This window comes from Columba livia, chromosome 4, assembly GCF_036013475.1.
Source record: "Columba livia isolate bColLiv1 breed racing homer chromosome 4, bColLiv1.pat.W.v2, whole genome shotgun sequence".
In the NCBI taxonomy this organism is placed as follows: Eukaryota; Metazoa; Chordata; class Aves; order Columbiformes; family Columbidae; genus Columba; species Columba livia.
The window spans coordinates 65,909,941-65,934,636 of NC_088605.1; the positions used below are offsets into that span (position 1 = coordinate 65,909,941).

The 24,696-nt window shown below is 41.8% G+C and overlaps 1 protein-coding gene across 4 annotated transcripts in view; it reads right to left on the reverse strand.

The window, feature by feature from the left end:
* Positions 1-24,696, reverse strand: part of AFG2A (AFG2 AAA ATPase homolog A) — a 225,742-nt gene that overhangs the window by 24,554 nt on the left and 176,492 nt on the right. For 2 of the 4 annotated variants that reach the window (XM_065062121.1, XM_065062125.1), the window contains exon 16: positions 1,171-1,507. The exons of 1 other annotated variant lie outside the window; for it this stretch is intronic. In XM_065062121.1, coding sequence (XP_064918193.1) covers positions 1,331-1,507 — 177 coding nt within the window. In that variant the 3' untranslated portion in view covers positions 1,171-1,330. Of the gene's footprint in view, positions 1-1,170; positions 1,508-24,696 lie in introns of those variants that run through there. One more of the 4 variants, XM_065062122.1, reaches the window with a different exon arrangement.

The following is a 24,696-nucleotide window of genomic DNA, read 5'->3' on the forward strand; positions in this document are numbered from 1 at the left end:
GGTAGAAATATATCTTAGATATATACATTTCTTATAAAAGGATATAAACTTCTATATATTTATAACTCTCTCATGGATACACATGTAATGACTGCAAGAACCATCAAAAAACAAACCCATAAAATAACTGTACATGTGATAAAGCTTGAAACAATATTTCTTGTTTACTTTAAGAAATAAAAGCAGGATTTGGCTAAAATTTTTCTCTTTAAATTCTTCCACTTACCTGCAAAACATGGGGAAAACACAGAATTGCTCACTGAAACTCAAGGTTTTGTCACCTTTTTAATTTTTGTTATAGTTTGTCTTGGTTTTGCTTTATCTTTTCCTTTATTTTGTCTGGAATCGAAAAGCTCGGTCTTTCTAATGTGAGGGAAAATGCTGAAAATTAATTTACTTAATTACATTTCATACTGAGTGCAAGAGCAGAGAGCCCGTAAGGACCTGTTGTCATTTCAACAGATGATATAACAAACAAATAATGTGAAAAGATTTTATCTGTCCCTGAATTATTTTGTGGTCATTCATAACAGCTTTTGCAAGGAGGTTTTCTTATTCATTAATTAGGATTCACTAGGATTTTAAGTGGCCAACTTGAAATTACCAATCATCATTCCCATTTCTTTTGATGGAAACAAACAGCAAAAAGGTTCTTTTGCCAACGCCTGGCAGTGGTTTCAGGTTGGCCAAGAATTAGATGCAGTTCACGTCTCTGAATGCACAGGCGGCCTGGGGATGGACAATTTTTAAGGTGCCTGGGTAAAAAGGAGTTGTTGAAGACCAAAGATAAAGGTTTTGCTGTAATCGACCCGGATACCTTAGCTTTATCTCAGAAAGCTCTGTGTTCAGCAAGCCTGTTCAGCAGCTTTTCTGGGGATCGTAAATCAAAAGATTCAGAAGAACTTTCAGCGTTGCTGTGGTGCGGCCGCTCCCCAGGTCTGTGCCTCACTGGGATGGTCCCTGCGATTAAACTGAGGTCGAGGCATGAGCAAATGAAGATGCTCATTGGCACTATTTCAGGGCCAACAATCCACCCAAACTTCAGAATTTTATCATTACTGATACATGGATATACGCTCAGATAAACAGACTTAAACCAGCAATCTTACTACCTCTAAAATGCAGATTATACCACTTAAGTTGTAAAATACAAAGTTCTGACAATTTCCATTACACTCAAAAGTTCCACATGGGCATTTATTACGTTGATTCCGCACCACAGTTAACTTCGGGCATTCCAATCTCAATACAAAATTCTTCAGCTTTTGACAGCTTTACAAAGGAAATTTGCTATTCACACCATGAAAGGGAGTATGTATTAATTTGCCTTTCAAAGCGCGTGCAGTCCACTTTTCTGCTGATAATCTGCATAAAACTGGATTAAGGAATCGGGAATCCTTGGGGTGACGACAGTCAGCGCGTACCAAAAATGCCGTTCCTCAATACATTTGGCATCTATGTCTTCCTGAAGAGCTAGGAGGGCTGCTTCTCTGCAGACTGCTGTTATCTGGAAGAAACAACAAAAAACCCCCCAGCACGTAGCGTTGTTATTACAAAATGTATTACTTGAAAAGAAGAAAGTGAGCACAAGAATACCAACATCCTCCAAATACCAGATACTCACAGCGACAGAGTTGCTCCAACCTCTTTTTTTAATAAATGAGGTTGCAGGTGATTGGCATGTCCAAGAAACAGGATATAGCTCGAAATCCAAACCACAGCAACATTACATTTCATATTACAGTATGTGGCAAATTAACTTGATAATCATATTACCTTGTGTTAAACTCCCCGTGACACCTGATAAATTAAAACCCCGGCAAACAGCAGTACATTTTTCTGTCCCCAAAGCACAAGAGCAGATATTCCCAGGCTCTACGGGCACTTTTCTTTCTCAGCTTTACGCTGGGAAAGAAGTAAAAACAATTAATTCGGGAAGGAAGGCTGGAAGGAGAGGGTTGTGTGGAAGGGGAGGAGGGTTAATGTCTCATACCCTGCAATGTGTTTTTAAGCTCTCTGGACTTCAGACAGCGGAAACAGACTGATGCCAGTGTCACTCTAAAGACACATTACTGTGGTGAAAAGAGCTTGTGGAATGAAAAGAGATATTGTGATTTCCAGTGCAACAGGGAAAACAGTGATTGATATTGACTGCTCCCTTATATCTGTAAATGAAAGAGCCAGCTGAAACACATTTGTCCAGCTATTCAGCATATTTTCTCTGTTTGTTCACTTACTGAAAAGAGTTCCCCCGCTTCTGCTGTGCTAATGGTTGCCAAAGCCGTTTAGTAGCTTTTTAGAGGATTTAGCAGCATGTTTAGGAAGCTTTCACAAGAAAACATGCATGGATTTGGATGGCTTTGTCAAGTTACAACAATATTACTATTAGTTCTGTGCTGCTCTAATGAGCAGTGAAGCCAAACACTGCTGTTATGCATTTTAATGCTTTTCAGGACTTCAGAGACAGTTAAATGTGGAAGCGTAGCTGAGATTTAATGCACCGGCTTCTTGCAGAGGTAAGTAATACATCATCTAGAAAGTAACGCAGGGATCTTGGTCTTGCTGTTGAGGTTTTTCTCTAAGTAGACGGTGTGACTGTTTCCCTATCTCTAACACAAATATAAAACCACTTTAAAGAGGAAAAAAAACAAACCAGATCCAAGTCCCCCTCCATCCCCACCTAACACCAAAAGCAGAAGTCTTTCAAAAGGGAGAAGACAGTTGATGGAAAAACAGATCCCAAGCATCCTGGACTCTAAACTTGTGCTGATCTTTGAAGGAGGGGTCTGTTTGTCCTTGATATATCTGGCAGTAAATGCAAGTTTTCCACAAAACAAAAAGGAAGAGACCTTCTTGGGGTTTTCACACGCATTATTAAAAACACCCACAATGCAGTACGGCAGGTTTTGACCAATCTATTCTGCTCACAGAGACCATCACTGATCCATAGCATCAAAATTATGAAGTAGGGTATCACTACAGCACAAGACGTTCGCTTGTTAGGAGCTGGAATGTTTCACTGAAGGACAAGCTGAAGGAGAGACTGTCAAGTTGGCAGATCCAAAAAAGAAGGAACAGCACTGCCAGTCTTATTTCCTCCTGTTTCATTTGTACACTGATACACTTAGGAGAGATTTGCCCACAAGCTCATACTTCTGATGATGCTTTTTTTCATTTTCTCCATACTCTGCCAAGGATATGGGTAACAGTGATCATAATCAACCTCCAAATACAATTTTTTTGTTTGAATTTTATTCCTAAAGACTGAGCCAAATTTTGTGTTTGTTTCTGAGGAGTATCTGAACTGCTTTTAAGGGAAGAGGAAAGGATTTTAAAGCATGAATTATCATTCTCTTTTTTCCTGGCTGCACTCAGAATTTTTGTGGACTAAATATTTTATATGTTATTGAGTAATAAACAGCAAGCATTATGGCGCAGTGTTTAAAATTTGTGCCCTCGCATCTGGTCACAGAAATCACATGGCGTTGTTTCCATTCCTCGGCTAACCCAGGATATCAGGTTTCTGAAGTAAGAGATTCGACAAGGCAAGTTTGATTATTTTTCTTCATTCAAGTATGCAAACTTAAAAAAAGTCCTCACAAGCATTCTCACTAGCTAGTAAAGCTAAATCGCTCATGGAAAGCAAACACAAGTAGTAATACGGCCACAGTGAAATGAGAGCGAATTCATCTGGTGAAATCTACTGTGTTATTGGCCTGGGGTCTGCTGGTTATTCATAGATATTTCTTGTCATAGTCACGCTAGGACATTTCATACTAGACCAAGCAACTGAAGGGTTTTAAAATGTCATCTCTGCCTATTTAAAAAAACCAAACAGTATTAACTGGGTCAAATGAGAGAAAGAAGAAAGGTAGCAGAAGAGGCTAATTGACAAAAAAGGAAGAAAAACAGTGGCTTTGTAGCAAGATAGGGATCCTTCCCAGGCTTAGCAGCACTCCAAAACCAGAGGCTGCATCTAGATCATAAGTTTTTAAACCTTGCAGCACGCTTATCCTCAATGAATTCGTCCAATTACTTTCTTAAAACGCTTCTTGAGGCTTCCACAACGCCACCCTGTAATGAGTACCACGGTCTAATCACACATTGTATAAAAAGCACTTTTGTTTGTCTCTAACCTGGTATTTTCAACAAGCGCCTCCTAGATCCTGTGTTATGAGAACGATGATTCATCTGTTGTTCCCTGCTCACCTTCCCCATATCACTGACGGTTTTACAGGGTTTTACCTCATCCCCTCCCAGTCAAGTCTTTGCAAGCTGAAGAGCCCTCAGTGATTCAGTCCCTGCTCCTGCAGAACCTGTCCGTAGTTCAGACTGTCTGTCGTGCCACCTTGGCTCCTTCTGCTCCATCCTTTTGCTGTCGGGGGGCTGAGGCCGGCTCGGGCACGGGTGAGCTGCTGGCAGCTCCCTTCCTGCTATTGCAGTTGCCATTATGTTAGCACAGAGATTATTTTCTTCAGAAAATTATCCACACTGTCTCCAGCATCTTTTTCTGAGTGACAAGACCTAATTTAAGTTATATACTTGTGAATTTGAAGCCCGGATGATTTTCTTTTCTCTCCATTGCATCTATCACCATCACTAGCCTCTGCCTGCCCTATAAATAAATGCTGTGAACCAATATCACCTACCTGCCAGTTTTAAGACGATGCTTAATTATTTTCAAATATAAATCCAGGGGACTGCCATTTTTACCTTTTCAGCATTAACAAACAAACAAACCACAAACCCAACCAACCCAAACACAAAAAAGCGCACTCTCTTGGTTCTCTGTGTGCTGTGAGGAATAGGGATCGTGTCTTAGCCCTGTTCCAAAGGCAAAATTGCAGCTCAATGTATTGAAGGACAAAATAGATGTTCTTGACTGCATCTGAACAGAGAGTGACTTTCAGCGTTGGCTGTTAGAGCAGTAATGAAGACATTAAGCGATTGTCAGAAACAACAGTAATTAAACAGCAACAGACCAGGCAGCAGGTAATTAAGCAATAACCACTGAGGTGTGGAGTGTTATTGCAGAGATGGATAGCCAGCCAGGCACGGTTGAATACTATTGAGTCTATAAGTACCAGAATATGCCCTAGTTTTATTATTAATATCATTATAAATGAAAGTTTAACAAACACAATTCTCATTTTCAATGGAATGGGAGCAAATTACTGACCTATGCATTAGTCTGCTGTCTGCAGCCCTGTCTTAGCATGGAAGTAATTGTGAATTCATGTGTTTAAAACAGATTATTATTTTTTAAAGGACTGATTCATCATCTGAATGAGTGCTATAAGATCAGAAACTAAACAACTAATTTAGAGTTTTACTTCAAAGTAAAAAGGCAACTATATAAAGTTATCCTGGGAGGAAATAACTAAAATCTGCTATCTGAACTACAGACACACACAGAGCAGTAACAAGCAAAGCCACACACAAGCTCACAGCTATGGTGCAAATAATGATGAGTACCAAAAAGAAATGGATTTACACCTTGTTGTTCCTTCCCTCCCCATTTCACTCCCAGCAACAATAAAATGCTTATTGCCAGTTACTGTTCCCTGAATAAACAGCATTCAGCATGGCCCATCTTTCTCCCGAAACCAATGGTGACACTGGCTGATTGAGCTTGGCTGATTCTCCCCCACTCTGGCATTAACCACCAACTCTTTCCAGCAGACTGAAAGTCCTTTTCAGCTTCTTTGTATTTAAAGTGCTCTAAATAGCTTTAAAGAACTTTAAAAAAAAAAAAAAAAAAAAAGAGAGAAATGAGCTTCTGTGTTAAAGCCTTAGGTATTTTCAAGAAAGTGGTTTTGTTAGTGCAGAGCCTGTAGGGAACACCTGTGAATGTCGGGTTTAATTGGGCTGCAGCTGGTGTCGATTGTGTGCGCAGTAACTGGCAGCCACTGCCTGGCTGGACATTGTGTTTCATTTTCCTTTTTCCTTCCTTTTTAACTTGCTCCTCCACCCCGCCAGTTAAAGTTGTAAGGGATTGTGTGTAACAGGGATTAGGAGCCTGGAAACAGAATAGTACCCTGCGGCTTGTGAATGCTGCAAATTGTGGGGTTTCCTGGATGAAAACTACCTGCGGGACCCGGTGCTCTGTGGTGCGCGCCCACCAGGCAGCCTCAAAGGAGGATTAGGGATAGGTTTGGGGAGTTTGCTTTCCCACTCTGTTAAGGAGAGATAAAAGGTCCATACGTGGCATTTTAAAAAGACATGAATGACTCCCGGGTCAGGACATCTGCTTCTCTCTCAGGGAAACTCCTTCCTGTGGCTGGCACCTCCTCTTACCCCTGTGTCAGAAGCTGCTCTATGGAGAGCAACAGCCTTATCCCCACCAAACAGGGGAAGTCAGAAAGCTCGCAGGGCCTTCACCTGGCTGAGGACAGAGCTCAGCATGGAAGCCTTTCCAAAGCGAGCACAGAAAACAAATGGGGAGAAGATGTGCTGTAGGCAGAGAGGCTAAAAGGCAGTCCCAGGGAAAGGTTGCTGACCGTGTACTAAAATTGACATAAATCTCTGAATTTAGTGCAACTCCAGCAGCACACAACTCTCTGTGAGGGATCTGTATGAAGCTCAATGCCATGCTGGGCAGAGATGGTAAATACCTCTAGGTAAATACCTCAGAGAGGCAAATACTTCTAGGTTTTTGCCACCCCCGGCAGGTCACTCCCGCTCAAAGCGTGGGACACCGTGGCCCCTCTGTCCCCCTTCTTCTTTGTGCAGGCACCACCCGCTGCAGCCTCCCACTCATCCCTTGTGCCGGCTCTGGCACTAAGCTGGCCCTTTCATTAACTGATTCAATACACCAGAACATCAGAAAACCAACCCAGAGGAAAAAAAAAGAAGAAAGAAAAAGTGCTAGCTTGCTGCTGGGTTATTGAGATGGGCTCACAGGGGGATTCACCAAGCACCGGTCGGCATGGGAGGGGTGGAGAGCAGAGCAAGCGACACCCCTTCCACCCAGAGCAGAGACCTGCTGGATTGCCTTGGGGAATTTCTGCTCGCTTATCCCATTTCAGCATCCCCGCACTGTTCCAGATGTGCAAGGTGGTCTGTCTGAACGGGCTCAGGCACCGCAGCACCATGCTGCCCTAGATAACGCTTTTGTACAACATACGGCTATTAAAGATAGAAATACTATTTCAAGATGTCACCAATACACTTTTATTTAAAATGGGCTAAACTGAGTGGCTTTTAAGTGGAGACAGGTGGACTTTTTGATGTACTTCAAAAAGGCTTAAATTCAGTACTTCTCTTGTGTTCCTACTTGCCTGGTCTATATATAAAACAGGAAAGTACAAGATAAGGTGCCTTTTCTCGCTTCTTTGAGATAAGAAATTCTTACAGACCACTATAAATCTTGTTCCACTTAGCAAAAAAAGTTTCCATAACTATGAAACAATTGATTGCTATAATAAATTTTGATCTAACCCTTAAAAATAATTTATAAAAAGACAGACTTCCTTCTTCCTTGTTTATTAAAGAGACATTCAACAGGAGCAGATATTGGTTAGTCTACTTTAAAACAGGTCTGTAGTGCTGAGGCAGCACCTTTGCAATTCTTAAATAAAAAGGACAGGTATTATGTGTATCTCATGTCTCTGATCCAACAGGCTGAGCAAACAATCTCTGCTACTCTTGGTTTCTTTTATGAGAAGTTGTTATCGGAAATGTAATTGAACAAAACCAGTTCCTTTAATGATGTCTGTAGGAGATTTTACTTTGGAACAGACAGGCCCAAATTTTGACTTGGTATTTAATCCACAGTTTGCTTATTTGTGTCATTTTGCAGACTGATGTGCATGTGACCATGTGTGTGGGTGCCCACATCTTACCTGTGGTGCTGAGCGTGGACACGAAGTGGCTGTGCCACCCGAATACAGCCAGTCTGCCAGACAATGGTTCCCACTCAGCTCTTCCCATGGTGGCCACAGCTGCCTCGGGGGACCGCAGCAGGGACCAAGTCCTTCTCCTGCTCTCAGCCATGAGGCTTCAGATTCACCTCATCTACCTGCTTGGGTCACATCTGGCTTGTTGGCGAGGGGTTGAGCCACACAACCGGCCAGTTGCTCTTGTGGGACACTGCCATCATGGCAACAATAAGTGAGACAGCAAGGACCACAAAATGCTGTGTCTAATTGCCCTGACAGTACCAAAAGCGAGCAGGGGCTGTGTCTGGGCAGCAGACAGTATCACATGTATCAGTAGCTCTTACTATTCTATAAAGCTTAAACACACCCAGGGAAGAGAAGGGAAAGAGGAGGTGTGTAGCCAAAATTAAACGTATGTCTCATAACTATGCACATGATGACAGCTAAAGAGAATAAACTGGAGGCTTCAGTGGTACAGGCGAACTGTCATCATACATACCTCTGCTCATCCCGACATGTCCTAACAGAGCGAAACTTTGACTCCATCTGCAAGCTTTCCTTTTTCTTCTTTCCACTCTCTTAAAAAATATTACTGGCTGTGCTATACTTCCAAGCAATATATAAAACATGTAAATTCCAACATAACTTTTCTAACTGCAAGCCCAAAATGCAGCTATTTTCCAAAACGCACTCTGCCGATATGGCTCCCATCAGTTTGGCAGAGCCATGGCATAGCTACACCTTTCACAAAAGAATTCCGTAACAAAACGAGTTTTTACATGCTGAGACTAAATATTTTTAAACAGCACTCTCTGCCAACTCCAAGTTTCAGATATATTTGTGCAACTAAAAAAAAAAAAGAAAAAGTCACACATGTTTCTATACAAGATTAAGCTGCATTTCTGGTTAACCTCAGAATTATTTCATTTTTATATAAACATTTAATGAGAAAGTTTAACTTCCCTTAAGTGAGGAAAAGGAAGCCAAACCACCAGAAAAACAGTTTTTCTATATGTACACATACGTGTGTGTGTGTGCGTGCATGTGCTCGTGTGTGCATACACACTCATTTAATTAAAAGTAATTAACAGAATCCTGTGTTCTCACAGTACGCTGTTACTATGGAGGACCTGTACACAGAGCCAATGCTATTTTGCTGCATGCAGCTAGCAAGACAGATTGAATTATGCAAGTGAATATGTAAAGCTTGAAGCCTTGGACGACATCATTACCTAGAGCTGTCGCAAGTTGCTCTATAGAAAAGCAAAACAAAAGAAAAAACTACAAAACAGATTTGTCAGCTTCTACCTTATGAAACCTATCATAGTGTAGCTATTAATTAGCCGTTGTGTTTGCTTGCATGCTTTTCAGATCTTGAAGCAAAGAGATATGAGGTTGGGCGATACATTCAGCTTATTCCATATTTCCTGCACTGAAACATAATGCATGCATTTGCTTCTCAAACCTGTAATTCTTTTCTCAAGTTTAACCTGTGAAAGTAGTGGATGCCATAGACTCTTACCCAAACAAAGCAAATAAGAGCAATTCTGCAAAAAGAATTGGGAGAAGTGTCCTCCCTCCCCTAAAAATATGTGGTTTTTTTTTCATCGATAGAGCACGGCCAGTCTAGAACTGTCTTTCAACTCCTTTCTACTCCAGCAGCGTTTCTATTACATTATATCACCATTAAAAGAGCCCTAAACTTCTGAATCCACCCAGTAAAAAGGAATGAAAAAAAAACATTTTTTCATGTTTGGCTTTTAAAATATTTTATTTTATTTTATTTTATTTTATTTTATTTTATTTTATTTTATTTTATTTTATTTTATTTTATTTTATTTTATTTTATTTTATTTTATTTTATTTTTTAACTGTCCCTTTCATCCTGTCTTCAGAGCCACAGCAAATATCGTCTCTGATGCAAATCTTGCATAGTAGGTTAATAGCAACCATATTTGTAGTTACCTACCTATGAGATACCATAACACAACACAGTCAAAGCAAACAAACTCAGTTAAAAATAATGGCCAGAAAGTCTAACAGATCTTCTGGAGTCTTAGTGTTTCTATCAACTTGGCTAGAAAGCATACAAATCCTATGAAAATAAGAGAGATGAAAGCTTTCTGCAAACACATCCTGAGTTGAGGCAAGGAGAGAGAAAAGACATTTGCTGTGCAGGGCCTTTCGATTGCAAGCTGAATAATGTCCTTAATGGAAGCTCTCCTGATTTTTCATGTATTTGGTCTCAATTCCTGGAAGGTGCGAGATGTCTCCTGTGGAGTATCTATTTCCTCAGCAGAATGCTAGAGGAATTTTGGACTGTTTCTAAGTTTACCTCTTGGAGCTTCCCAAGGTACCCAGCTGCTCATGTTTCCCAAGAAAATCAGGGAGGAGAGCTACTGCATGCCTGTATTCCAGGGAGGCAGAACACGGCTGCGAGGACAGTCGGCCCTGGAAAGCAGTGCTGTTGGCCAGGGCCAGATGCCTCCATGTGCGGTTATTACTCCTTAAAGAGGAAGCAAAAAGGCTGGTAAAGAACTTAAGTTTTAATGCAAGTTTTGCTTCTGCAAGAAAATGAGCAATTATAGCAAGGAAAAACACAGAATGATATAAATATATAAAGCAAGGAAAGTGGTGTACCCACAATTATCTTGAGTTAAGGATTTATGTAAGGGGTATGTTTTAATGGAATGAAAAGGCAAGAAAATAGCAGTAAGACAGACGTGACAGTGTGACCTGTGCTTCCAGTCTAAACCAGTGATGCACTGGTCACCACCTCTTTTTGCTCTGGCCCCCTGATGAGCCTGTTCAAGTGCTAAGCAGCAGAAAACCAATGCAGCAGCACAGAAGAGAGTCTTTTTTCCTGGTTTAGCACCCTGCACTGGCTCACCCAGGATGCAGGCGGGAAGGCAGGCAAGGGAGGAAAACTGCAAAGGCAGGGGGAGGATGAGACTGCAGCAGAAAGCGGGTTTAAACCACACGGAAGCTGACATGTTAAGCCTACATACAAATGCTTTCTCTTGTGCAACTTGTTTTTCACTCATTGGCCAATTCAAAACCAATGCAAGATGTGTCTAATTAGGAAAAGTAAATGCCTGGTGTGTATACAGAGAGGCATTTGCTGGTGCAGGTGGCCTTGCGAATGACTCTTTCAGGTGGGCAGCCCCCAAGTTTCCCATAAGGATCTCGGTGTTCTGACTTGACACCCCTCGATCTACCAGGTTTTAGGATGTTCATGCTTGAAAAACCACCAGTATTTTGAGTTATTCAGTCATAAAACACTTAATAAAACTCTACTGTCAGTAACAGCATATCTGCTAATCACTTTTAGTTTGAATAAAAACCTCAAATGATACATCCCACAAGGTGTATTCTTGTGTCTACTAAGTATGGTCCGTAGCTAAATGTGGCCCACTGCTTCTGGTCTAGAATTCCTCAGTGCAGTGAATCACTGAGTGTGTACCACGAGGGACCCGCAGCACTGCCCAAAAGTACCAGCTGCCTCACAAGTGGAGCAGCTTGTCACCGGTATCATTGGCCCCCATCACTCCGGGAACAAACCACAGAACAGAATGAGGCAGCATAAGGTAAAATGTTGAAATGCAAGAAACTGTCAGAGCTGTCACTTACCTTCAGTGAAAAGTTATGAGTGACCAGATTAACAAGGCATCTGCTTTTGCATTGTTAACATTAAAACTTGTCATTTGAGTGTCCTCCTGCAGCTGAGAGAACTGAATCACATCACGTTTGAAAGTCACTTCAGTATTCCAGATAACCGGATCTGCTACTCCTTGGATAACAGATCTAATTTAGCAAATTCCTCTTTTTCTTCTCTTTCATACTCACAAACTCCTTCTCAGTTTGTGCATGTTATTGCGAAAACCTCCTCGGTCTCTTGTGCTTTCGATCCTTCTTTTCTTGTCTACACTAGACAATGCAACACGCATTTCCAGTGCTACAAAGACTTAGAAAATGGGTCATTTGCATTTCTCTTCATTTAAAGAAGATGCTTTATATTCAAGCAGTTTAAGGCTAGAGATTTATGCTTAATAGTTTTCAGCCATGAGGATCCCCCAAGAACCCTGTGGCATCTGCTGTCCTTGGCCGCAGCACCCTAGATTCAGCATTCCCGACTTTAAGCCCTTGCCTTTGGTATTTGCATCGCAGCACAATAGCTCTGGGCTCTCTGCAAAGAAAGCACTAATCTGCGGGTGCCCAGAAGGCTCCTCAGGTCACCCAAGCCCTGAGGAGAGGCACCTACCTTTCCCCAGCAGTGACAGAGGGAGGTGAGAGTGACCACACCTGCTAAGTAGGTGCTTAACATTTGAGGAAGGCTGTCTGTAGACACTGCCACATATGGTATTACTGTTTTCACAGTCACTGAGATAATGCCAGGTGTCTCCCACCTTTCTGGGCCCCAGGAAGATTTGCCAGGATAGCATCTAACACCAGGGCAGAGGCTGCAATCAAGGGAGGAGGGAATGACACCTGAAGGAGCTGCTATCGCTGTAGCACAGCTGGGGACGCTGCAAGAGTGAGCTAAGAAAGGTCCACTATAACAGAGCTAAGGACCGCAGCTAAAAAACCTTCAAAAGTCATTAAGAAATGTTAATGCAGCCAGAAACAGGACTGGCTTGGGCAGCTGAAGTGTTCCCAAGGTGCCAGGTTTGAGGGACAGTTGCAAATTGAGGTCACGCTCAGGTTCCCTGTAGGAGCGCGCCTCTTGCTGTGGGACTGGCTTACCTACCGGAGCGTACACTGCCAGAGAAAAGATTCTGCTCTCCCCGGTTTCACCACTAGAGAAAGGAACTGTATCAGCTCTCTTTGTCCAAACAGCTACGAAGGGAAAGGAGGAAAGAAAGATGAAGGAAACAACTATTACGGAGAGCAACAGACCCTTGGGCTGGGAGGGCTTTTGATGGAAGGGAAGAAGGAGAAAATGAGAGAAACCCCTGGTACGGTGGGTGGTACAGATCCTAGCCCACCCTCAAATCTGTAGCCTGAAAAGTAAGAACAGAACGCAGTCTTAGCCCATACTGCAAGCCTCCATATAAGAAGTCCGCAAGACTGGATCTTCAAAATAGCTAGCAGTTATCTTTGGGGGAAGCTGGGATAATACACAGGAAACGCTCACCTGTTCCTCTGACCTGCAGTGCTGCGGGTGCTCTCCTCCTCCCTTCTGTCAATATTTTACCACGCTGAATTATATGGCCAAACTATATAATCCCACAATAGAGCACAACTGCTCCCGTCGGTGCTGCTCCAGCCTATTGACCGGGCTCAGAAGTCACCTAACAGTCTACTTTGCATGGCACAGAAGAGTAAAGGAGGATGCTAAGGACAACAGTGTCCAACAGCATGTGCCAAGCTGGCCGTGAGCAGAAGCAGCAGAAAATACAGGACCTCTTATTCGATGGGCAATGCTGTAGCTCATGCTGCTCTGTCTTACAAGCATGGATTTCTACAGCTGGTACTGTCCCCAGCCCCTTAACTGGGAGATGAGTTCATCAGGTGTGCTCAGGAATTGTCTATGTGCAGGAGGAAAGGTGAGCTTTCCACTTTCCAGTTTGTTATGTTTACTCACCTTATGTTAGATGCACAGACACTAAGACTGGGACAGTGAGTGGTTTAGCTCCTCTCCAAATACAGTGAACGATGATAAAAGAAATGAAAACAGCACATACAAGATACCAGCACAGAAGCACTGGTTTCTCTACTGAACCGAAAAACAAGTGCTATTTTCTCTCTACTTTGCAATTATTCAGCACTGTAAAGATCGGGAGATGTTCTTAACATTTCCTGCTTGCTATCAAGTTTAATACTTTCCATGGTATCTAGAAGACTTTGTGATATCAATTGTTTGTGTGGTATCAGCAAGTTTTAAATGCATGAAATGTCACAGGGAGCCTGAATTTCATCACTTCCTTTCATTTGTGCGACACCACAAAACTGTTACTCACCTCAGCAGCTTGAATTCATGAAGATGCTTGTTTTAACCAAAAGGGTACATACAGAGTGCGGGATCTGTGTGTTCACAGACTGCATCAGAAAGTGCTGTTGTCATTCAGAAAGTCTCGCTCGTGCTGTAACGTGCATCTCCTACTTTGCAAGTGCAGTAATGGCTTACAACTCAAATACCATAACTCTGAGAGACTCGGTAATGGGCATAGAGTCCCAGTGACACTCCAGCACTGAAGTATTTTTTTTCCTCCAACATAACCGTGTTGGGAACAGCAGCACAAGAGCCCTGAAATTCTATGTCAATAAATGATATTTCACTAAATTAAAGGCCACAGGTAAGTCATGTTGTATCCATAAGCACATGCATGCCACAGGCCTCTCCCCTTCTGATACTTCCCTCAGCTGTCGATCATTCAAAATCCCACGGAAGAAATATGTCAGCGTTCATAGTCTTTTTTTTTCTGATGGGTAAGAGGAGAACCTTCCACCCCTTGGTAGACACTGCATTCAAACCACACTGCCAAATATGATATGATGCCCTTTCCAGAGTTAATTTTTAATTTCCTGACTCTACTGCATGAGAAATTTTCAAATTGTCTTGGCAGTCACTCCACGGCATGTGTGGACCTAATTGCAGAAGAGAATGCAGAGTCAGCCCAAATGAAAACCTCCGGACTAACTGAAGAATTTCTGCAGAATTAGTTAGTTGGTTGAATTAAGTTCCAGAGAGCACTGCAGTCCAAGAAACGATTGCAAATGTAACGCAAAGGGTGCAAACCTTTCTTGCCCCAGCCTGCTGTGCAGTAAGGGGAGGCAGGTGTCTTCAATGTCTCACTCAAAAACTCAATGATTTTCCATTTTCATTTTTTAATGCCACAATTCATAACCCACAGCTCTCCCGCACAGCTATAAATCTTGGCACTCTCTCGATTATGAAAGAATTTCCCCTGGTATTCAATTTTCTTTACCTTAAGTCACCCTAATCATGCTGACATCTACTATCGATGATTATATTAGCCCTAAAAGATCCTTAAACAAATGAAAAGGACTGACTTCCACTCCTAAAGTTCTGCTTCCAATTTTCTAAAGGAAATTAAATAATGTATAAATCAAATGCTGGGCGCAGGCCCAGGCAGCTGAACATCGCTTTGTCCTTTCAAAGTGAAGAGGAAGTGTCTGCTACAGAAGGGACAAGCCAAGAGAAATAAAGCTTAACCTCAGCTCCATGTGAAAGTGATTTGGGATAATCGGGGGAATCTGCAAAGAGGTTAAAACAGGGACCACATACTAACAGGGGAACTTTACATGATGATCAAAAATACATCAAGAGCTGACCTTCACCTTGGGGGAGCTGCACAGCCCTGGCAGGCTGTTACACCGGAGCGGAGTATGAAGGGCAGGAGAAAGAAAAGATGGGCAGGAAGTCAGACATCTATTTATAGCTGGCATTTGTCATGTCATGGTAATCTTATCAGGTTTTTTCAGTTTGCAAGGTTTATAAATAAGTACTGCCTGACAACTTTACAGCAAGCCAGCTATGCAGTAAATGTGCACGCTACTTTTCAGTTCTCCTTTAGCTAAGACGTACTACTTAGATTATTAAGTCAGCCACTGCGGGACTTCTTAATTTATGTAGTATTGATGGACTGCTGATTCTTCTCTTTAACACAGTGTATATCTAGAAGGGGAAAACCAGTAAAACAGTGCTAGATATTTTCCTGGTATTATTTTCTAAGCAAGCAATTGCTTTAATTGCCACAAGGCATTTCTTAAAACTATTGGGAACAGATGTATTTCATAATACGATTTCTCCATTAAAAGAAGATCCTGATCAAGTTTACACAACTCCAACAAGAGTTTATGCTGACATTTTTGCACACAGAAGAGTAGGTTTGAAATCTGAGATCAGCACTAGACTTCCTAATTAGAGTCACCCTAACCCCATTCACATAACCAAACTTTGATGGAGAGAAAAAGATGTGACATTCAGCTGTTAATGCTACACCTATGTACACTCTTGGCTATTTACAACATCCTCCTCTCCTCACCTTTAAAATCTAGAGAATGTTTTAGATGCAATGCAAATGGCCCTTAAACATGGATGGCGGAATATTCTAGTCTTTACACCTCCCGAGAAACCAGCACAATTATTTTCAGCGCTGTCATTTAGCAGTTGTTTGGTTTGTCACAACACTAATTGAGTAGCTGGCAAAGCAATGATAGCCACGTAGCCGCTACATATACATGCGAATTCAACAAACATCCTGTCGCAAACACGGCAGGAAATGCTTCACTGTTTAAAAAAAAAAAAAAAAAGAAAAAAAAAAGTAAATCTCCAAACAAAAATACTGGCGATTTCTTTCCCTTTTAAAATGCAGAGTCTGTATACACACTCTTATTTTGTACAGTTATTTTAGATTTATAGTATGCAATGAGTGCCACTTCCATTTAAATCTCTGTATACAAATTAATCCGAACATTAGGCACACTTGATTCAGAAGAACCAACATGTTTTCTGGGTTCATAGACTTGTAATTTGCCGACAAGTACCCGTATATTTAATGAGAGCTATAGGGGATTAGAACAGGCTTCAGGAACACTATTTTAGTATAAAGAGACAATCCAATCAAGCACTGTGAGCTGTGAGACTCTCCCATCCATCTCCCTGCTACCTCTCTCCTGACAGACCCCTGCGAATGAAGCATGAGCCCACGCTAAAGCTGTGTTTAAAAAAGCAAACCAAGCAAAGGAACCGGGGACCTGTGGGACCACAGGGTTTTATAAAAACACCGCTAGAATAAACTCCTCTATAAAGACCTCAAAGTTTCGCATCACTTTGTCTCTGCAGGTTACCAAATATCAATAACAAGAAGAAAAAAAAAACAAACTATAAAGAAGGATGGGGGAGAACTAGGAAGTTTTCACAGAATGCGGTTGTTTGCCATCCTTGAATTTAAACAAAACCAGACACGCAATATGTTACTCACACATGAAAAGAGAAGAGCCAAAAAGGGAAGGAGAGTCTTCTCTCTTTCCCGCTCTCCTTGTTTCATGAAAGCATCCCTGAAAGCACACAAGCATCTGCTTCGGGTTCCCCTGACGTCAGTAAATGTGACTGAAGTGAAGCACATGCTTAAATACATTCCAAAACACTTATCTGCTTTTCATAATTGAAAGCTAAATGGAAGCTATAAATCAATGAGCAGAACAAGTTCAATCAACAAGTAAGACATTTTTCAACGTTGTGATGGTACATGGTGGTACTTAACTGTTTCTGCAAAACTTTGGACACAACAATACCTATTATTGGAACTAGAGACAGTTTCTAACGTAGGATTCAATCCATTAATTTATGAATGCTAAAATATTTGCACTGGTAACAGAACGGAATTGTGATCCATATCAACATGTCACATCCCTTTGGTACTTCGTATCTTAAACACGGCATTAACATGAAATAGTTAAACTAGTTACAGGTAGGCCATTGTGTGCAAAGCACCCATCAGTAGCAGTTGAATCCTGGGTTCCCAAACTCCTGATGTGGTATGTATTTTACAGAAAGCTCTGCCACAAACTACCACCCTTCATTTTCACAGTCACCCCAATCTGCTGTTCCCAAGGTGTAAATGTCACATCTAAGCTTGTTAAATACCTGCCATGGAAAGCCAGGAGCTTCCACTGAATGTTGCAACACAAGCAGAGAGCAGGCAATAAAACAGTTTGTCACTAAGGATTTCTACCTATTTTTTAAATGCCGATCTCTTCAGTAGAAGCAAAATCAGAAGAAATGCAAGCGTCTAGTACAAGGACATTAGTCTCTGCTGGATATTTCTGCTAAGTCTGCCGGGCAGGAAGCTGTGACCAGCGCTCTCAGAGAGGCTGTGAGAGGGCTGAGAAATATGGGATCTTCCGCTGGTGTGCGGGAGACATTGCACACTGGGGACCTTGGCAGGGTTGGGCAAAAGCCACTTCTGCTCCAGACCCAAACAGGAGTCAGCCACTTGGCTATCCCTTTTCTAAGGGACTGAATGTAGGATTATAGGGGTTGGCTTTACCACAGATGCCATTTTTCACCATCTAGCAAGCTCTGCAGACACCTGGAATGGCTTGCCAGTGCCCACACACATCCTAAACCTCATGGACCAACCCTGGGACAGACTCCAGTTTGTTAGAAGCCATATAGCAATGGCCACACATGCGTCATCTATATACAGGTACTCATTTAAAAATGTATCATCTACCTACTGGAAATAACAAGACCTGAAATAATCTACAGTGACTTTGAAGTTGTGACCATCTACCACAACCATTTATTATTTAAGCACAGGATATTGCTTCTAATGCCATATATAAACATATATGACACTATTTCAAACATTGCATATTTAAAATGGGCACAAAGTAGTGTAGCTCTCATTAGAAATATAATCTGATGTGAGTTCATGGTGTTCAGCCTACAGCATCGTTTGCTGCATGTGTTTATCTGAAAACGACACTCCACGTGACTCTGCTTTCAAGATCTCCCAGAAATGGAGAATATGCTTCACCGGAGGCTTAGCACAGCCTTGCCACGGCAGCCTTGGTGGGGACGCATGGCTGGCAGGCACAAGCCTGACGTGCCCATCTCCAGCAGCTCCAGGAGACCCCTTGCCCAGAGCTGGTCTCTGCGCATGGGTGGTGGGAGGGTGGCTGGTGAGACTGGTCCCAGGGACTACCATGGGAACTACTGTAGTGGGATCTAATTATTCGGTAACAGGCGGTTAAACTGGCAATTCCTGGCTTTCAATAGGTTTATTTATCTTCAGGACAATTTATCTGCTGCTGTAACTCCCCTGGGGATTGTGCCAGCAAAGACTTTGGCCTAATAATTTCAGATTCATTTCTGTAGTATCATCTTTGGGAAGATTATCTGTATATCCCATCACTACAGATCTTGCAGAAGCAAATACCAATTCCAAGGGAAGATTTTGACTATGCAGCTGCTCTTTCAAGATAAAAAAGAGTAGCCTAGACTATGGGAAAAAAAACCCAGACTAAAATGTTTAACAAATATGGTAAGTTAATGCTCTCCTGTATATTGCTTTGTGTGTTATTAGCACCTAAATATTCTCCATGGTTGAAAGTGTATTAATGAGCTGGAAGACAAAGTGATCTAATCAGAAGACATCAGCGGTAATTTCTCCTGCAGATGATTTACATGCAGCAGCCATGTGTGATTGTTTATGATCTCTACATCTGGTAATGAGTTTTTGACATGATGGAAAGCTGTGGTAGAAAAATGCACTCTATTCCTCACACTGATTAATTAATGCTCTACTTAATCTGAAAAAAGGCACTTTAAAAATAAACACTAATTTTCAGCAGACCATAAAGAATAGGTAACAACTGAATCACATAGCATAGGCCTAAAAAATGTTGTACCAAACTCACAAGCATTAAAAAGGTGACTTTTTTTAACTCCCAGAGTACCATGTGAAGAGCATGTGCACACATATACTGCTCTGACTCCACAAACACTACATTAATGTTTCACCTTTTTCTGAAAGAGAAGCATAAACATATATTTTCTCTTTCCAGCAGCTTTCGTTTTGCACTGCTTTCAGAGCAACAGACCGTAGATACCTGCAGAGATGATCAAAGCCTCTGTGCCAGACTGTAGGAATGACAAAAGCCAGTAAGGGATGGCAGAGCTAAAACAGTCCCCATCATTCACACTCTGGGTGCCAAATTATGGTTTGCCTTTACAAGTTACCTAAAGCAACACTGTTGGTCATCACTCTCTATCCCATTCTGACAACTGATAAAATAAACAGTAAATCACATTTTCCACAAGTGTCGTTGACAGGAAAAGCAGTGAGACATTGAATCCCCACAAACAAACAAACAAACAAACATGGAGATGGGGCGTTCAGCCTGTCCTTTGCCCACAGGGCTGGCTGCTGGGGGGGGAGCATGGGGGGCTTGGTGTCCTCAGCTTCCACTGAAGTAATTCCATTGCTTTTAGTCACTTCACCAAGACCTTGTCTACACAGGATATTATGCTGGAACAACTACTGCATTTACATTCACACCCTATCTCATTCCAGGACAACTTCCTCACATTGACGTGCCCTTAGAAGTACAAGAAAGAGCATTCGTCTGTGGCTGCATTTAGCCCTAGGCTGAAGTCTCACGAGGTAAGAGAGAATAGAGATTTGACTTTATCTTATAAATGGTGCTAATATATATCACCACCCTTTGGACTGAAACCAACTTCTTCTCTCTAATCTCCCAATCACTTCCCACAGAAAGCACGCACTTTCTCTGGCCCATCAAAGAAGGCAAGGAGGTGAGGAAAATCAGAGGGGTTGCAGGGCACGGGCAGCCTGAGCGAGCTGCATCCACCAGCAAGTTTCCCAGAGGAGGACACTGGAGCTATGAAACGGCCCCTTTCAGTGACTGAGAAATTACCGCTGTGGCTAAGAGAAAAACTGTTTGGGCTACAAGTACTGAGGAACAACACTGTAGAGCCTTGGGACTGATTCTCCAGCTGGAATTAAATGTAAGTCAGGTGAAACACATAAACACGGAGCAAACAATTGACTAGAGATTAAAGCTTTTCATGTATATTGAGGTGACGATGTCAAAATACAGTTTCTCCTGCCAAGCACAAGTCCAGCCCCCCCACTCACACAGCCAATACATGAAGTTCATAACTCAGGAGCTCCTGTGGGCTCTTTAGATACAATAGAAAATGCGTTTTTGCTGTCCTCACAGCTGAGATCCCTAAACATATCCCACAGAGATCATCTGAAATATCCCTGGGATAATTCAGCAAAGAGGTTCAGATTTCCCAATGCCAGCTATGAGGACCAAGCAGAAAACCACACATTAGATGAGGATGTTCTGGCTCATATACCCGGTGAGGTACAAACAGGTAAGGTCAATAATGACAGGAAACAGCGAGTTGTCAAAATGGAACCAGCAACACCCTAGAAACACTTTGGTTTCAGGAAAACAGAGCGCAGGCTGAAGTCTGCAGAGAAGTGCCAGCCTCCGCGGCAGCACAAGGCACTCGTGAGCAAAGGGCATGGGATTATTCTCTGCACTCTTCCATCAGTGCTTTTCTGATAAAGATTTAATTGCGTTTGGCGGCAGCTGTACCTCAGTGGGTTCCTGGGTCTATGGAACAACTTTGTTCCATGTAGAATAATTCTTTCTTTGCTTCTGAGAGAAAACAAGTTACAGCTTCAGACCACCTCGGGCTGCTGTTTTAGTGCTGCAGATTCCCCACGTGCCCGCTTCTTCCCTTTCCTCAATTCTTCTCTATCTGATTTACTGTTTACTTACAGACCAGATGGGAAACGTCAGGAAAGCATGCATCCGGGTTCACGTTCAGAATAAATACTTTTTATGACTATTCCCATGACCTGCAGCAATAGACTAGATTAGTCACCCACAACTATGTATAATCATGCAATCATTTAAATACATTTTCAAAACAGAATAAGTTTTAAGATACAGATCAACTAAATATTCCTCTATAGACGTTCAACCACCTATTTCCTACAACTTTACCATTTCCACCTGAGATGGAAAGCGTTATCTTTCGAGCATGAAGTCTTCCCTCAAAAATACAGTGGAGAAATATAAACACACGTATCCACCTGAAAGTGTAGCCTGCAGGCTGCTAGTGCTGCCCTGTCTGCTCAGCTTTCTTAATGAAACAACAATTAAGAAGTGCAGTAGGAAAACAGCTGAAAATGGATGATGATACTGAAGTAATAGTGCCATTTACCAATATGTGCAAAAAAACCCCAAACCAACCACTTTTATAATTCTACGCCTGTTAATTTTAAGCTAATACAAAAGTATAATTGCAAAAGCTTTTTGCTGAAAAGAGAACAGAATATTCCCAAGCAGAATACGTAATTTAATCTAAACACAAACAAACAAAGGTTCAAATTCAACCTCACCCATTACACTTAGCAGAAGAATTGAAAGAAAATCTTGAAAAAGTTTTAACTTAAATACTTCAAATCTTTTCAACATTCTGAATTTTTTCTAACTAAAAAAAAAAAAAAGTCAATGACACAAAACTAATGATTCAATTTAGTGTTTCTAAATCACTGTTCACCACAAGAAAGTCTAAAGCAAAATTTATAAAAGTTAATAACTGCATTTTTTTCTCTGTAAGCAATGAGACAGCTACATCCTGTGCTCCTTTGTCTTATTCATTTTTTGTTTGTTTTTTTTTTTTTTTTTTTTTATTAATTATGATCAACCTCTGTGTTGAAGAAAAATCTACTGCATCCCTTTTGCTTTGGGAAGTGATTCTGATCACCTCTTGAGCGCTGCTGCATATGTGACTGGCGGGAACGAAGAACACTCGCAGCTCTCCGCCGCCTCCCTTCCCTCCACTGCCCACCCTGCAGGAGCCGGAAAGAATTCGCAGAACATCTCATCGGCCAAACGGACTGATTGCATCATGTTACAAGGCTGAAACAGAACACTAGGAATCTTTCTTTTGTTAAAATCATACACGAAAGAGGAAAAAGAATACAGAGAGTCCATAACTAAGGTAACTTGGCTTTCTATAGCTGTTGGTTTGGTTTTGTTGGGGTTGTTTTGGTTGTTTTGTTTTTTAATGAAATGGACGTCAGGTGTTATTTCTACAGGTAAATGCTGAGAATACTGTTGTAATCCTCTAAAAAGGAAAGAGGTTTTGTATTTCTTCTTTTCAAGAAGTGCTTCCCCTGTATGTTTCTGAGATGGTGCACAAGGTACTGCAAAGTCTTTCCATCTCACCACAGCAAGGCCGTTCAGCAAACACTCAGCTGTGAGCACCTGAGTCAGTCTCTCCCTGGTCAGCCTCAAGGATCCTTAAGGAGGGACTTGCCCCTATTTTTGAGGCTCGGCACATGGTGAACAGCTTTCCCAACCCCAGGCCCGTCAGCTTGCTCCATATCGACCCCACTGCGCACAGAGTCGTGTTGCTCCTGGAGCAGCAAGTGATCGGTCCCTGCCAGCTCCGTCTGAACTTGGAGAACGGGGGATCTGGAAAACTGTTTAAAACTGCAGATTTCCTTTCACTGCGTTTTCTTGTTGTTCTGCTTGTTTTGGGGGCAGAAGGCTGGAGCAGGAAGAGTCATTACATGGTGAAAAGCAAAAAAACACATTTTCATGTGTGATTACTTACACTAATATGTATCATTTTACATAAGTAGTACATCTACATATGGAACCTATTATTATTGAGGAAATGTTTTTTTAATGAGGAAGACTGAACAATACTTAAGAGAGAAAATGTTCAAACGCATGTTAATTTGCAGCAGAAGTAACAAAATATTTTAATAAAAACCAGTAAAAAGACTGGCCTTCGTATCTCGGATCAGCCCGGTCCTGTGTTTACACCTTGAGAACAGGATTCAACTTGTATGGCTTTTTCAAGCTTTGCAAACCTTCTAAGCTGAAATTTAACCTCTGACTCTGTCAAAGAGTTTTAAGAGTAAGACCAGTGCTTCAGCTCTCCAGAGAAATAAAGAGACAGTTCATGATATTTCTGTATTCCAGATCCATAGAAGCCTTTTTACTCCTTCCACTTTATTTTATAGAGCCTATGCCTGCCCTCCCTTTCCAGCCCCCAAACTCATCCAAAAATAAATAATAATAATAAAAAAGTATTTATGTAATACAATCACTTCTGTATAAATGTAGCTAATTACATTCCCAATTGCTGAACACTGTTTCCTCTCCCTGTATGCTGGGGTTAATTAAGCTTTCCTTAAATGCGGCATATGAATTAAGAAGAAACAAACAACAAAAACCCCTTGCTATTTACAAATGAAAAAAATCTGGTGCTAAGAAGTCCTGGCAGGCTAAACATTAGTACAATAAAACTGCTGGATTTTAAGTGGTAAAAATAAAGAGACCAAAAGCTCCCTGTTTTAAAAGTGGGACACTTTCAAGACTGTTCGCTGTAGGAGAGAGATGCTTTCTTTCAGGAATCATCTCAAAACCAAGGATGAATGATTAGTATCAAATCTAAACCTCAAACCAGCCGCAATCTGTTATCATAATGCAAATATTAATGTGTATTTGCTATTCCTGCCAAATGTTATCAGCGTTGTTCCGACTCGCAGGGAACAACCTGTTCTATGCAGATCCTGGCTGGGCTAGGACTGGACTGGGTTTATCATTTTAACACCAGTAACATTGTTTTGTTCACCTTGAGCACCCACAGCACGAGCAATGCTCACCGGAGGACACTGCCCGGGTCTCTGCGCTGGCGCTTTGGAGAAGCCCAAGGAGCTCTGGCACTGGGACACCAGTAGAGCAGCTCCTGTGGTCCAGGGAGCTGCCGCTGGCCGTGGCTCTCACCACTTCTCTCCACTTACCCTCTCTATTTACCCTTCTAAAGCCAGCATTTTAAAGCACTTTTTAAAAATCATCTGAACTACTTTTGCTATAAGTGTTTGGTTTTGAGGCGTGTGGGGGGGGGCTGGCTGGTTTGTTGTTTTGGTTTGGTTTTAGGGTTTTTATTTAAATTTAGCAACTTTCTAAGCTTCCTTGCTGTGTTTTCTAAGTCATCCTTTCAGCGGCAGGCCATCAGAACGGCAGTGAAACCAGCGCCAGCCGCTCCGTATCGCCCTGGTGCAACCTGCTGGTAACATCCCGCAGGAGCCAAGCACTGAAAGAAATGTGTGACCTGCGAAAAACAAATTGTAATAATGTCCCATGGGCATTTTGAATGCAATTTCTGATTTTGAAGCTGCACACTGCAAAAACGGTCCTGCAAGAAATCTGGCAAATTATCATTTCTTCTGTTACTCAGGTGGCTCACAGATACTACCGAATACAACACTGAGTGTCTTCC